This window comes from Ixodes scapularis, unplaced genomic scaffold, assembly GCF_016920785.2.
Source record: "Ixodes scapularis isolate PalLabHiFi unplaced genomic scaffold, ASM1692078v2 PGA_scaffold5__190_contigs__length_132052651, whole genome shotgun sequence".
Classification (NCBI taxonomy): Eukaryota; Metazoa; Arthropoda; class Arachnida; order Ixodida; family Ixodidae; genus Ixodes; species Ixodes scapularis.
The window spans coordinates 128,420,504-128,436,486 of record NW_024609880.1 but is presented as its reverse complement, the minus strand read 5'-3'; the positions used below and the strand labels follow the sequence as shown (position 1 = coordinate 128,436,486).

The 15,983-nt window shown below is 47.3% G+C and overlaps 2 protein-coding genes across 3 annotated transcripts; both read left to right on the top strand.

Annotated features, from left to right (window-relative positions):
* Positions 1-3,332: 3,332 nt before the first annotated feature.
* On the top strand, positions 3,333-4,433 carry LOC120837899. Its single transcript, XM_040207534.3, has one exon. The coding sequence runs from the start codon at positions 3,414-3,416 to the stop codon at positions 4,431-4,433; it is 1,020 nt and encodes a 339-aa protein (XP_040063468.1). The 5' UTR covers positions 3,333-3,413.
* A 432-nt stretch (positions 4,434-4,865) lies between these two features.
* On the top strand, positions 4,866-7,758 carry LOC121838064 (collectin-12-like). Of its 2 annotated transcripts, none has more exons than XR_006078412.1 (2): positions 4,866-4,928; positions 7,192-7,758. XR_006078412.1 is itself a non-coding variant. In XM_042294061.1 (2 exons), the coding sequence occupies exons 1-2, from the start codon at positions 5,491-5,493 to the stop codon at positions 7,549-7,551; spliced, it is 501 nt and encodes a 166-aa protein (XP_042149995.1). In that variant the 5' UTR covers positions 5,481-5,490; the 3' UTR covers positions 7,552-7,758. The 2 variants fall into 2 exon arrangements, 1 of the variants encoding a protein (XP_042149995.1); XM_042294061.1 differs by lacking the exon at positions 4,866-4,928 and adding an exon at positions 5,481-5,631.
* The last annotated feature ends 8,225 nt before the right edge of the window (positions 7,759-15,983 follow it).

Here is a 15,983-nt window from a genome sequence, read left to right as displayed (position 1 = left end):
ATCATAAAAAAGGTTTCTGTCTTCTAGAAAATCAACGAGATGTTTAGAAATGATGTGTTCGAGCATTTTGCAGCTTGTTGATGTCAACGATATTGGCCGGTAGTTTTTAACTTCAAGATAGATTTGTGAATGGGTACAACTTTGGCAATTAACCAATCCTTTGGTAAGCAACATGTATTTAGCGACTGTTGAAAGATAATGGTCAAAAAACGTGAAACCGGTTCGCAGTAACGCCTCAGGAATTCATTTAGGATTTTATCTGGTCCCGGTGATTTTTTTTTTGTCAATATTTAGTAGTAAGGCCCTCACTCCCTCGTAAGTAATTTGAATAGGCTGTGTTTGCAGACTGGGTTCATTGTCAGTCAGGTCATTTACAGATGTGCCCGCTGAAAAAACCGAGTGAAAGTAGCTATTGAATTCGTTTGCTACGGTAAGCGGATTATCGCATATAGCACCGTCTACATAAACTTCTTTTATAACTTTCTGCTTAGGGGACAGATGCTGCCAAAACTTATGAGGCGACGTTTTTAAAATCGTATTCATCGTATTAGCAAAGTAGCTAGTTTTGGAATCTTTGAGTTTCTTTTTCACATCACGGCTTAAAGAACTAATTGCTAATAAGTTCCGGTGCTTACACAGTCTCTTACGTTTTAATCTGCGCTTTAAGTGGATGATCTCACGTGTGACCCAAGGATTTGTCTTATTAATCTTTTTTATTCTCCGAGGAACATACGCTTTTAGACAGTAGTTTACTGCTTCCTTAAAGTGATTCCAGAGGCTTTCAACGTTAGCGTCCTGGCGAAAAGAATCGAGAGAATAATCCAAATAATCTAAGACAGTTGTGTCCTCAGCTTTTTCAAAGTTGTAAACGAGTGCTGTATTCTTTTTCTGTTTTTGAGGGGGGCTATTTTGTGTTACCGTCACACGCACCAGCTTATGATCTGAAATCCCGTCTACAACAGACACCTCGTACTCACGAAAGCACGTCGAAAGAAAGCAGAGATCTAAAATGGAATTTCGTGGCCCACACGTTCTTGTGGGTTCCCGGACTATTTGATCGAGGCCGGGTTTTAACAATATTTCTAGCATGTAATCATCTTGTTTCCCACCTGACTCTTCGACAATTTTGTCGTTCCAATTAATGAGGGGGAAATTAAAATCTCCAAGAACTATTAATTTAGTGCGTTCATTAACATTGAGTTTAAAAAAATCATCAATTTTTTCAATAAAACTGATGGCCGAGGATGGCGGTCTATATACTCCGCCGACCAGAATGTTACAATGTTTTAAGAATATCTTGCACCATACACTCTCATGGTCTGGGATATGCTTTACAGCCTGATACCTCAAGGAACGCTTTATAAGCAAGGCAACACCCCCACGTCTAGTGTCTCTGTCGCGCCGCAAAATATCGTAACCGGGAGGGAATACTTGGAAATCTGATACGTCGTGACGCAACCATGCTTCCGTTATCACTACAAGATGCGGGTCATGATCGATTAAAACAGCTTCCAGTTGGTCAGTTTTATTCATAACACTTTGCGCATTTAGCGTGACTATTATCAATCTTGAAATCTCCTGATGTCATTCTTTTTCCGATGCAGACGTGGAACTGGCCGTGTGTGATGTGTTTAACTTTACCCTCCGTTCTTTTTCAGAATCCCAAACGTATGCCACGTCATCAACGTAAAGTCTGTCATTAACAAGTTTAACCCTTACTCCTCCCAGTTTTTCGTCGTGTGCTGACTCCCACAGTTTCTTCCTCGTCTGCAACGTTTCTTTTGAAAAGTCATCGGAGATTGACACTGCAGTTCCTTTTAGTTTCTTACAGTTTTTAAACACAGACACTTTTTCATTATAGTTGAATACCCTTAGAACTACAGGTCTATTTTTGCCTTGGGTGATCCGCCCTATTCTGTGAATTCTTTCGACTGATGTTAAGGACACACCCAGTTGCCTGTTAAAGACGTCATCAAGCACCTTTTGTTCCAGACTCCTCCTTGTTTCTCCAGGTTCCTCGTGAATGCCGAAAACTATAAGGTTGTTCCGGCGGGATCTATCTTCAAATTCAACAAGCCTTCCGTGTTGGTGTACAATAGTGTTCTTCAACAACTGTACTTCGCTTTCCAATTCACGAATTTTGTTTCCATTTTCGGTGACTGTACTTAGAACCCCGCTCAGCCTATCTTCAATGCTCTTGAGTGTCTTGTTTACATTAAGGTTGTCACTTTTAAGCTCCTTAATGTCATTGGCTATTTCAGTCTGTTTTTTCAATATATCCGGTAGCATTCCCATAGTCTCCTTATCGGGGCCCGGGTTTAATTCGATATCACCAGAAAGTCCCAAAAGCAGTCTACTAACAGCGAAGCATTCACATACGCATTGCAAAAACACTCGTGGGCACGGCAGGACAATCAATCCTACACAATTGCTACGATAGCCCTTATCGTTACTGACCTGGACAAGAATTGCAGTTGGCCTGTCAGCTGATGCTCTCACGGCAGAAGCGCTGTGCCCACTAAAGTCTGTTGGAGACAGCATCCAACTTTTATGCAGCACCGAAGACGCTCTTTGTCGGTGATTGGTCCCAGTCGTTGCTGAATCTTCCAGCACGTGGCCAAGATCGCCGGTGCGGAACGGCAGGGTGACGTTGCTTGTTGACAGAAGTAATTCTGTCTGCGATGGTTCCGGAGTCGTCGGCCGCGCGATGCTAAACAGAAGCACCAGCACCTGGACAAGAATTGCAGTTGGCATGTCAGCTGATGCTCTCACGGCAGAAGCGCCGTGCCCACTAAAGTCTGTTGGAGACAGAATCCAGCTTTTATGCAGCACCGAAGACGCTCTTTGTCGGTGATTGGTCCCAGTCGTTGCTGAATCTTCCAGCACGTGGCCAAGATCGCCGATGCGGAACGGCAGGGGTACGTTGCTTGTTGACAGAAGTAATTCTGTCTGCGATGGTTCCGGAGTCGTCGGCCGCGCGATGCTAAACAGAAGCACCAGCACCTGGACAAGAATTGCAGTTGGCATGTCAGCTGATGCTCTCACGGCAGAAGCGCCGTGCCCAATTTATTTACATGGGCCAAAAAACACGATCTCCTCAAAAAGATTAGGCGCACGCAGCTTACGCGTTCATCTCTTCTGTATAAGTCATTAGTGTTGCGTTGTCATTGTTTACATCCTGTCTATTCGCTGTTATCAAGCCGATAGCAGTTTCCCTGTTGACGTCACTAGTCGTGGCGTTCCCTATATATCTGTGTTCGAAGCAATAAAGGGGGCGTTGTCCAATACTGGCTACCACCGGAGCGTGTCATACTCGCGTCGCGCCTGGCCGAACGGCGGATGGCAGCTAAGACGTAACAGTGGCGACGAGCTGAACTCACTCAACGGGCACGACAAGCAAGGACAGCCCAAGAATGGCAACTGCGGCCACGGCGTTTCAAGTTCCCTTCTTCCACGACGCAGAAGATAAGTGGGAAACTTATGTTGTTCGAGTTGAAGCCTACTTTGAAGGAAATGCTATTACCGAAGATAAGAGGAAGCGCGCACTGTTGGTAGCCGCGCTCGGCTCCAGGCCGATTGGAATACTGTGCGGAATATGCGCGCCTCGAAGGGTCAACGAACTGACGTACAAGGAAGTTGTCGGCATCCTGGGTCGACACTACGCGCCCAAGCCTAACGAAATAGCTGAAAGCTACAAGTTCTTCAATCGGCCACAGCGGGAAGGCGAGTCGGTGCAAGACTTCATCGTGGAACTGAGGAAAATTGCGGAAAATTGCAATTTCGGAGACAGCTTGGACCGCATGCTGCGGGATCGCATTGTTTGCGGAGTGCGAAACCAGACAGTCCAACGTCAACTACTGGCAAGGCGAGACCTGACTTTGGCAGAGGCAGAAGATTTAGCTACCGCGGCAGAGGTAGCCACAAAGCAGGTAAAGAACATGGAAAGCCAGGAGGTGAAAAATGAAGCGGAGCTACACAGAATAGCCGGAAAGTCCCGAAAACAGCCAGACCTGGGAAGGAGGTACAATACAAGAAAAGAAGAATGCGAGCGATGCGGAAGCAGTTCACATGCACGGGACGCGTGTCGGCACAGATTCGCCAGATGTTTCCGATGCGGCAGACAAGGCCATTTCGCGAAGAAATGTGGGGCGCATAATGACGTTGCAACTCCAGGACGACCAATCTCGACGATTGGAGCTGCGACGGCGTCAGAGGGAGAGGACCTGGACTTGGCATCAGTGTACACGGTACAACCTCGAACACGGGCAAGTTTCGAACCGCCGGTCCGAAGGCAGATCTCCTGGGGGGGAGTACGACTGACCATGGAAGTCGACACGGGCTCTCCTGTTTGTGTTATTCCCCGTGAAGTGTACAATGAGCACAAGGGCCATTGGCCGGCGCTGTCGGCAACCAAGCTGAGTCTCCGATGCTAGTTGGGACAGCTGCCCATCCTCGGGGAGCTACACATGAGGGCGACCGTCCATGACGTCACGGTGCCGGCTTCGCTCGTGGTTGTGAACTGCCCCGGACCAAGCCTGTGTGGTCGAGACGTAATCGGCAAACTGAACTTACTGGACGGTCCCGGTGACCATCTTTCACCTTGGCCGAAGTTGCGGACCCACACCGGTGCTCCAAGGTCCCAGGAGTCTCCTTGAACCTGCACATCGTCGGACAATAACGCAGGCCGGAACGGTACACTCATGCCCAGGCGCGAACGAATGCGGTACCCGAGAAGCATTTCCCCTGGGGACTTGCCACACGCTAAAGGCGTCCGACGATAATTTATCAGAAGCTGCGCCAGCCTTTTTCCCACGTTGGACCCTCTGGTGTCAAGCGTGGTTGCAGGCTCAACGAGAGAGCTGGAGGACCTGCTGTTGCAGTTTCAGGACCTGTTCGAGCCAGGCCTGGGAACCATCAAGGGGCCACCGGTACGGTTTCATTTGAGGGAGGGAGCGGTGCCGAAGTTTATGAAGGCACGACCTGTTCCATACGCGCTTCGCGACAAAGTGTCAGAGGAGCTGGATCGGTTGGTAGAGGCCGGAGTTATCTCACCTGTCAGCCATTCGGAGTGGGCAGCACCGATTGTACCGGTGCAGAAAAAGAACGGCTCAATACGCCTGTGCGGCGATTTTAAGTTGACAGCGAACATGGCGTGCAACACAGAGCAGTATCCGCTACCTAACATAGCTGATATGTTTTGCGTCGTTGCGGGGCGGTTCTTTATTTAGCACCTTAGACCTTAGGGATGCTTACAGCCAGGTGGCATTGGATGAAGAGTCGAAGGAATTAACAGTCATCAACACCCATCGTGGCCTTTACAGCTTCAATCGCCTTCCGTTTGAAGTTGCTTCCGCGCCGGCGATTTTTCAGAGGAAGATGGAGAGCATGCTCGCAGATCTGGAGGGCGTGCAAGTGTACCTGGACGACGTCCTGGTAGCGGAACAACCGGGAACCGACAACCTGAGCAGGGTGTTGCAACGCTTCCGGGACATGGGTGTCAAGCTTCGGCGATCAAAATGCCAATTTAGGAAGCCGGACATCACTTACCTGGGCCACCAGATCGACAAGGAAGGACTACATCCAATCGAGAAAAACTTGGAGGCCATCCGAGATGCACCGACGCCGTCAAATGTAAGCGAACTTCGCTCCTTCCTTGGGCTTTTGACGTATTATCACCGATTCTTGCCCAATATGTCGACGCTGCTAGCACCGTTATACGAGCTGCTCGGCAAGGATCAAAGGTGGAATTGGGGACCAAGGCAAGATAGGGCCGCCAAACAGGCCAAGGCCGCGCTGCTGACATCACCGGTCCTGACATTTTTTGACCCTGAGAAGCCACTGCGACTGGAATGTGACGCGTCCCCAACAGGAATGGGCGCCGTCCTATCGCACAAGATCCGGGGTGTCGATACACCGATAGCTTTTCGGTCAAGAACATTGACCTCCGCCGAAAAGAACTATTCGCAACTAGAAAAGGAGGCACTTGCGTTGATCTTTGGCGTAATCAAGTTCCGTGATTATTTACTGGGACGCGAATTCGTATTAGTCACGGACCATCAACCACTTGTGGGTCTGCTTCGAGAAGACCGGCCTGTCCCGCTACTGGCGTCTGGACGGATTCAAAGGTGGGCTCTGCTACTCAGCGATTTTCGGTACAAAATAGAATTTCGACCCGGCAAACAAAACGGAAACGCTGACGCGCTGAGTGGATTGCCACTTCCACGGCAAGGACCACCAGTGGAAGAGGACCTCCCGGAATTTGTGCTGACGTTGCACCGCGTAGACGAAGCATTTATGTCCGCGCAGCGGCTAGAAGACTTGATGAAAACAGACGATACGTTGTTGCAGGTCATCAAGTACGTGCAGAACGGCTGGCCTGCTAGCCTTCTGAAGAACCAGACAGAGGTACAGCCTTATTTTTCCCGGAAGCTCGAGCTGTCTACGTGCCGTGGGTTACTTTACTGGGGCCGGCGCCTCGTGATTCCGACACGGGCCCGCCCGGACATCCTGAAGCTGCTGCACGAATCTCACCAGGGGGTATCAGCCATGAAGAGAAATGCGCGGTCGTTGTTTTGGTGGCCGGGACTGGACCGGGAGGTGGAACAACTGAGCGGAAATTGTAACGAGTGCGTACTAGCCGCCCCAATGCCGTCTGCGTGCTCACCGGTGCATTGGCCAGAAACAAAAGAAAGATGGTCGTGAGTGCACATCGATTTTGCAGGACCAGTTGAGGGAAGGATGTTGCTGATAGTCGTCGATTCCCATTCCAAATGGATTGAAGCTTGCATCATGCGATCAACAACGGCAGAGGCGACTGTGAATCAACTCCGAGAACTGTTCAGCAGGTTCGGTCTGCCCAGAACAATCGTTTCTGATAATGGACCTCAGTTCATTAGTCAGCATTTTGAAAACTTTGTGAAAAGAAACAATGTGTGTCACCTCCGCTGTGCGCCCTATCATCCTCAGTCTAACGGGTTGGCTGAACGGGCAGTCAGGACGATCAAGTTCGGCCTCGCTAAGTTAACTGGGGGAGATTTGGGAAAAAGGCTGGCGCAGCTTCTGATAAATTATCGTCGGACGCCTCTAGCGTGTGGCAAGTCCCCAGGGGAAATACTTCTCGGGTACCGCATTCGTTCGCGCCTGGACATGAGTGTACCGTTCCGGCCTGCGTTATTGTCCGACGATGTGCAGGTTCAAGGAGACTCCTGGGACCTTGGAGCACCGGTGTGGGTCCGCAACTTCGGCCAAGGTGAAAGATGGTCACCGGGGACCGTCCAGAACAAGCTCGGGTCAAGGATGCTGGTCATCGAGACTCCGGAGGGAACAGTCCGTCGACACATGGACCAGGTCCGCGGCAGACAAGGTCCGACTGAAAGTCTGGGTGGCCCTAAAAACGGTTCGGACAACGTCGGGCCGCCAGTGACACTAGGACAGCCGGACAGCCAGGGGCCACCGAGCGAGCAAGACGTGCCAGCCCCCGACGGTCAAGACCAACCAGCCTTACGACGCTCAACGCGGACACGGAAACCGATCGATCGTTTGCAATATTAAGAGAAAAAGAAATGTTGCGTTGTCATTGTTTACATCCTGTCTATTCGCTGTTATCAAGCCGATAGCAGTTTCCCAGTTGACTTCACTAGTCGTGGCGTTCCCTATATATCTGTGTTCGAAGCAATAAAGGGGGCGTTGTCCCATACTGGCTACCACCGGAGCGTGTCATACTCGCGTCGCGCCTGGCCGAACGGCGGATGGCAGCTAAGACGTAACAATTAGAAGTGAATAATCAAAATAAGATAGCACTTAAAAGAATGGGCAGTTGGGCTGGTTGGGAAGCGTTCATGGTGAAAAACAGAGCGAAACGCACGGAGACAGAGAAGAGAAATTCAGTTCCTTGCGTTTAGCGCTGTTTTAGAGCGCAGCTCTTAAGGGCCCGTTTCCGGCTTGAGCGGCGTCGCCGTAACTGCGCGGTCACGTGACCCCCAGGTCCCCCAGGTCACGCGACTCCCCAAGTCACGTGACCCCCCTCCCCCCCGAGGTCACGTGACTCCTCCCCCCACGGTCACGTGGAGGGAGGAGGAGGAGACGAGGGGACAAGGTTGAAGGATCAGGGGAGGAGGAGGAAGTGAAGAAGAGGAGGGGGTGGAGGAGGAGGAGGAGGAGGACGAGGGAGGAGGGGAATAGTAGCAGGCAGGATCACGAGGGGAGGAGGAGGGAGGAAGGGCATACCTTACCTTCAGTGCCCTTCCCTCGTCCTCCTCCTCAAGAGCTGCGCTCTAATTCGGCGTTACTGGGAGTTGTAAACGGCTTTCATTTGTAGAGCGCAGCTCTTAGGCGCCCGTTTCCGGCTTAAGCGGCGTCGGCGTCGACGTAACCGCGCGGTGCATTATGGGAAATGTCCCATAATGCACCGCGCGAGCCCCCCCCCCCCGGGGTCACGTGACCTCGGGGGGGGGGGGGGGGCGGGGCACGTGACTCCCCCCCCCCCGAGGTCACGTACCCCCCGAAGTCACGTGACTCCCCTGAGGCCACGTGACTTCTCCCGAGGGTCCCGTGACCCCCGATGACGTCATCGTCACTGGTGACGTCACCGGCATCCGCATCGTCATCGTCATCATCACTGATGACGTCATCAGTGACGTCACTATTGACGTCACCGGCATCCGCATCGTCATCATAACTGATGACGTCATCAGTGGCGTCACTGATGCCGTCACCGGTATCAGCATCGTCATTATCACTGATGATGTCATCAGTGACGTCCTGATGACGTCACCGACATCCGCGTCGTCATCGTCATCATCACTGGTGACGTCATCAGTGACATCACTAATGACGTCATCGGTATCAGCATCGTCATCGTCACTAATGACGTCATCAGTGACGTCACTGATGACGTTATCGGCATTGTCATCGTCACGTGACCCTCAAGGTCACGTGACCCCCCCCCCGGTCAGTACCCTTCCTTCCTCTTCAAGAGCTGCGCTCTAATTCGGCGTTCCAGGGAGTTGTAAACGACTTTCACTTTTTCACCCCAAGATAGAATTGTTTTAAAGCAAAATAGATTTTTGCTTTCAAACAGTTATAAGGCTGCAGACATCAGCACGTGTTGCACGTGTAGCTCCACTTCAGCAGGCTCCTAGCGAAAAGCCTGACAAGACTCTGCAACCGGGAGTTTTGTTGATTCTATTTTTTGTGTGGACAAACGCTTGTATACACTCCAAGCATGGCTTTCTAAGATGGTGCAGGGCTGAACGAAAACACCCTACTTTGTATTTGGAAATTAAAAAAAAAATTAGTTAAATGCATTGCAAAGATGGCTAAAATACGTATTCCGAAATACATGTTTTTTTTATGAATCATTAGTTGATACTGCTCATTCTCCAAATACCTGGTGTGGTGGCTATTGGATATGAGGGAAAAAACATTTACTGGATATTTTCTCAATCAACAAACAAGTGCTTACTGAAAGATGCAAATTGAATTTGACGCTTGCGTTTTGGTGCCCGAAAAATGTCTTTCGTAAATTTAACACTGCGTTTTGCGGATTGGTAAGAGAACCAAGCAGTCCTTCAATAGGTAGAAAATACCTTTCTACCAAAAGTGAAGCGTAGGTTTCTTTTTTTCTTTACCTTTGTAAGTTTTAGGCAAAATCACATGAATCTCTAAATCAGTTCAGTGTCTTATAAATAACCTTCATAGTTCACTATGCTCTTGACCGTTAAGAACACCTCTTCTAAAACTGATCTTACTATGTCACGGTGGAATAAACCGGTGCTATCCTATCTGTATCGACTAAGGTCCCTCGATGTGTTTGCGTTTGCCTGGCAAGTAGCATCAAATGCGCCACTCCTTGAGGCCCGCGTCTCGATCGGCGCTTGGAAGGGGATGGCTGTGCAGCACTAAAAGGAGCGGACCCTGGAAGCGAATGGCATTGGAGCACTGCTCCTGGTGCGTGTCTTGCGCTTTTCCACAACAGTGGCGGTACTTGAAAGCGCGAACTTTGTCAAGGGACTTTAGATTGCCTTTGTCGGCAGAGCCTTAAAAGTTTGGAATCTACGATGATAGTCGACCTTGAAGTAGTGGGAAACATTTCTTACCTTTGGAGAACAGAACAGGCTGTCACGTATGACCAAACACTAAACGTCCAAAAGGAACCTTAGTGTGCACAATAACGAAGCATTAACATCTCCTTCACTGCATCCTCCATCTCTCACAAGAAAAAAAAATATCGAGAAACGTTAGCTTGAATTTTTGTCTAGAGGGTCATGATTTGTTGAAAATTGCAGCGAAATACCTCGACCCTTGAACGTAAACGATACCGAAAATACAACTGAAAATATATTTCGATATAATCGCGAGAAGCACATTTCTGGGAGGTTCCTGTGCTCAAGCTAAAGTAGTTCTTTTCACTACCTTGTCCTTGAGCTCATTGATGCTCAACAGACCAGAAGTATGACGGTAAGAGCGGGACAGCACTTGGTTGAAGGCAGCTTTCTACTAGTCGGAATTGCAAAACCATCGACATGAAGTTCCATGAAAGCCAAAGTGAGGGGCGTTCATTGCTTGTGGACGCTGCAACACCATTACTATTTTCAGACATGAGTTTTCTCTGTATGAAGTTGCGTGCTGTTAATGAAAGAACGGTCTGGGTAATATGTTGGCTGAACTATTATCTCAGCTTCAATTTTACTGAGACTGCATATTGTTGTACCTCAGTTTAGCGCATATCGTGTATAGACTAAGTGTATGTGTTGCACTTTCTTTCATATTGTATTGTTTATCTCATGCTGTATGGAGCACACACGTTTTCTGTCGGGTTAGGCTCGAGTTAATGCACATAACGTTGTCTCACTTGTGTCCCATTTGTGTCCCACTTGTGGAGAGACCGGAGAAAATTCGCACTGGAGTGTGTGGAACTAGGGGGTCACATTCCTTGACCTTATGGCGACTGTCATAGTGTGCACACTGCTTGCCCTTGAATGCCAGGCTTCTTTTCCAGCAAAGCCGGCTGTTCCACCTTGATTGAAACATTCTGGAAACGGTTGGTACGTTGGATCGTGTCCTTTGTCCCCTGAGGAGTTCCGCTGAGGAGTACCTGCAGTTGCAGGGCTGTCGCGGTAAGCTAACAGTGTTTTGTGGATGTTAGGCTGTCTCTTGAGGAGCCGCTTCGCGCTCTGTACAGGTTTTTCTCCGGCATCATTAATCTTTTAGTGGTAAGAGATACTTGTTACATTGGGCGGCCCCACTCCTCCTCAAACGACTTGATTTGTGCAGAAGCCAATCAAGACCCATTTCTAACCGGATGGGAGCAAGTGCTTCGAAGCTAGCAAATATTTAACTGGATGTTCGCGCGATGTTTTGGGTTGTCCTCTAAAGTTTCGGAAGTTAGACGATCCTTGATAAATAGTTCAATACTATGAGGGAGTTCTTGTTGGCTTTGTTCAAGAGGTCCATTCCAACCACTTCCATGAATGGTTCGGGAGTGACGTGCGTAGTGGGGCCTCTGTGCATGGCCTTTGGTGTTCTTTGCACGCTGGACGTCTTGATCCATAGTCTTCAATGTGCTGGTCGATTTCTGGCTACCAAACAGACAGGCGGACTCAAGTTTTGCATCTGCCTAAGCCCTGGTTGCCTAGGTGCAGGCTTTCCAGCACCTCTCTCTGCCTTGGTAAGATTACTTTTCGATATTTTCTTGAGGAGAAGTCATGGGAAACTTCGGCATGTTGCTGTACTGCCAGAAGCGATGAGAAATCTGTGGGCCAATGTGTCTTAAAGTAGTTCTTGACTCTTTCAATATTTTGATATTTTTATTACGCCTTTGATCCGTTGCAGCCTGTTGGCTGAGGCAGATGGAAGTTCTATTTTTGGGCAACCGATGCTCTTTTATGTGCGTGTCGAGGCTTCTTGGCCTGCTGCTGTTCGTTTCTTCTTGCGGCTTCCGTGAATGTACATCCGCTGTGTGAAGCTCGTTTTCGAGGATGTAGGGGATTGTGATGTCAAACTTAAGCAGTCTCATTCGCAAACATTGTAAACGTGTACTCAGCTCACTTTGACAACAAAGGTGGTATGAGATGCTTGTGATCGGTATCTACGTGATTCAGCTCGAGGCTGGTGCGTTACTTATCTCAAGTAGACCTCCTCGAGTGCAACATGGCTTTGTGTACCTGAGGGGTTCCTTGTCGCTGAGAAGCGGATTGACGTAAAGTGTCCCTTCTTGCCACACCCGTTGTCAATCTTTTCAACTGCTGGGCGCTTTCCGCGCGAGTGTGGACGCGTAGGCCGTGGCGTGTGGTATGAGCCGGATCCTTACACGAGGTGCAAGGTGAGCCCTGAGAACGTGTCTAGTGCGCTAAAGAATTCTTCACGAAAGACACAATGTTCGCGCCAAGGTCCCAACCAGACGGACGTGATCCCTGTCATACTCGACGGGGAGAAAACGCTCGTTCCAATGCGCTTCCTGGCACGCTCAATCCGAGAGGCCTTTCGTGTTCACAAACTTCTAGTGTTGGCGGTTACGCGTTACAAGTAACGGCGTTACAGGTAACGTGTTACTGTTGGGGGTAACGTTTAACGTACTCGTTACTTTTTCGACAGTAACGGGTAACGTACTGACGTTACTTATTTCGAGTAACAGAGTTACGTTACTCGTTACTTTTTCTTTCCGAAACTTTAAAAAAAAAATGTTACACTTGAATTTGTTTTCTACTTTAGGCGCCAAGCCATGTGAATTATTGAGGTTTTTCGTTTTTCTTGGGTTTTTTTCGGGTAAATATTTATATGAAACCGTAAAAATAATGAATTAATTATGTTCAGTGTGTGCATAGACATAATGTTGCTTGAATATGGCGCTTATAGCTACCTGCAACATCAAAACAGTAAAACGTGTTAGTTCATAATTAAAAAAGTTACCGTAACCAACGTAGGTTGGTACCCGGTAACTTTTACTTGAAAGTAATAAGTAACGTATTTCGTTACTTATCCTGATTCCGGTGTTGGACTAACGAAATTTTATTCCTTGCGCCCTAGATGGGTCAAATGTATTCTACACCAGGAAGTGTGCGTTTCTGTGCGCTGCGCCAATTATTACCTTTGTATTGCCGCTCTAGAGAACGTTACAAGCTCAAGTTTTAACACTGGTGAAATGAACTCAGCATTTCTGTGCGACCCCCTAGCAGGTCTGTCTTTAAGGAGGCTGTGATCACTGCCCAAAAGGCCAGTTTCTTACACTCGAGGAATTTCATATCCCAAAGGATGAAGAGATTATGCTTACAAGATAAGAGTCCGGCGACTGTCAAAAAAAAAAAAAAAACCACTAGATTTTTAGACTTTCCTAAAAGTCGTTCACGTAACGCTTGAAAGTTACATATTTCACAACCATATCCGACAAACCCAAGGTAAAGCGATCTACGATGAAAAGCAGTGCACGCAACGCAGGAGCATTGTCTTTCATTTTGACTTTGCTGAAAACTGGACCATCGCATTTCCGGACAAAATTCAAACATACCACTGAAAAAAAAAAAATTACGATATTTACATGTGTAGTGACGGCAAGAAAATCTACGAACATCTTTGCTATCATCAGTGAGGACCTGTGTGACGACGCCGATCACACGTGCTGGGCTCTAGAAAAAGTGAGAGTTGGTTGAAGACAACGTTGCGGTATACTCGCACGTGACGTATGTAAGTGACGGGGCCGCCAGTCATTTTAAGAATTGCTACCAGCTTCACCAATGAAGCAATGAGACTTCGTCCCTGTCGTTCTGTGTTTTGTCCCTTGTCCGTATCCCCAGTCTCGGGTTACAACTATGCTCAGCTTCACCAGTTTGCACTGAACGATTGCCCACAAGCCCGGTGGTTGTTTTCTGCATTTTGACATGGGAAAATGCATGCTTGGTGGACTCGTGAAGCACCAAGCCACGCTGAACAACCTGAGAGAATGTTCACTAAACGCGATTCAGACGGCCAGGACAATAATGAGCCTTCTATCCGAGAAACGTGAAGGCTTGCCTTTTTGTTTAGTAAGGCACGTTGTTGGGCTAGTTGGTTCATCTTAGTAAAACATATAAAATAGCGCAACAGAAACAAGGACAAGAAGTAAACAGGACAGGCGCTATGCCTTTTTGTGTATTTTGGCGAAACAAAAAATAATCGGTATCGTAAAAAAAAAAAAAAGAATAGTGGCTGACGGTGTGTGCCTTTGCTGGCATTCAGTCTTGGCATTCGTGGCGGCTGTGCAAGTCATCAACAGAAGAGACCTGTGTCATATATGTCGCACGGACAGTCGGATCTGTTTTGAAGAAATTTTTTAAATGGGTTCAGCGAGGAAAACCTTAGCGTAAAGTGCCGAATTTGATTCCCTAAGGACTGCTCATTTTGAATGTCGGAATATCTTATTTATCACTGTTTTACTTGGTGATCCCTTATAATCTTTAACTGGTCACCATACGAAAATCACGAAACGTTATCCTCGCGCGGGATAAAATACCTATGCTTGCCACGATCCTTTCGTACACAGTATCGAAGCTGCTACAGTCAGGCCCGGTGGCACCCCTCACCTGAGATCGTTTGTACCTGGAAGTACATAGCGAGCCTAAGCAATTTTAGTATTCTATTTTTATTTTTGTGAGTGGAAGTAAAGTTATTTCTTTTATTTTAAATGTAAAATATACCGGAAAGTAAAACTTTACACTGCATCTTCTTTTCTCGAATCACTAATCTCTAATATGATACCTCTTTGTACGCTGTACGTAACATGCTGTATATAGTTTCTCCTCACTTTTACTGTGTGACCGATTGCTCTAGTTATCAATGGCCTCATCTGAATAAAAATATATGAAAGATGTGTGTTAGTTTTAGGAAACTGGAACTCAGAGTCACTTCTCGTATAGGGCACCGCTAAGTGTAGGCTTTGAAAAAGGTCCGTACTTTGGGGAGTTATGTCTTCTTTCTCAATCAAATAATACAACATGTTTAATAGAAATGAATGCCGAAATAAAGTATGACAGGGTACCCAAATGAAAAAAAAAAAATCGAAGGTGGTGGTGTTTTTTTTTTTTTCGCATCGATATTTTTCGTTCTTTGATTTTTCCCCATGTTTTCCTAAACATACACGACTACTGTATCACTGATCTATCTAGTACATATATTAAATAATAGCTATATATAAGAAAAATACTGTCTGAAAAGTAAATGATGGTGACTAAATTATTTCATGAGATACAGGCCTCCAAATTTTGCCATTTGTAGTTCGAGCAGGCATGTTTGGCAATTTTTAGAAAAAGAAATATAATGTAAATAAACAATATTACTGTATATTACAAGCAAGTTGTACCCATAGTTTGTTTCTAAAAAGTATTAAAGTTTTCATAATTTTACCCTTTTAGTTATTCACTTTAAGGTTTTGTTCACACACTTACGACCTCTTAGAACCGGGTGCCTTAAAACCTCTTAATATATCTTACAACGAAAGGACACACTGGCGCCATCTATTGGGTATCAGTGTAAACTTAGCGGTCCGGCATATATTCTATTTTTCTCGCGCATTATCCTTTCTTTCTTTGCTCGAAAAAGCGTTTGTCGACGTTATAAACGAGCCTTTCTTATAGATATTACGCACATTTGACCTCGGAAATCCCTCAAAACCTTCGCTCTTGTGAAATGCAGTTCCAGGGTCACCGCATAGATGGCGCCAGCGTGCCAGTGTGTCCTCTCGTCCTAAGAACTTTTAAGAGATTTCAACAGGTCTCGTCTCTCTCGGTCGTACTCGGTTGCAAGAGTATGAACGGGCATTCAAAGCGCGCCCCCTCCATCAGTGCGCGTTCAGGCAACTGTGCACCTCTTCATGCCTTACGACTTTTCCTGTCGCCAAATTTTTTCTGATCAAAACTAAATGTGGGTTAGTTTATACTAGACACTATACAATGGAATATAAAAACATGAATTCACATAAAAATGAGGACCAGCAACCCTTTGGTCAATCTTAT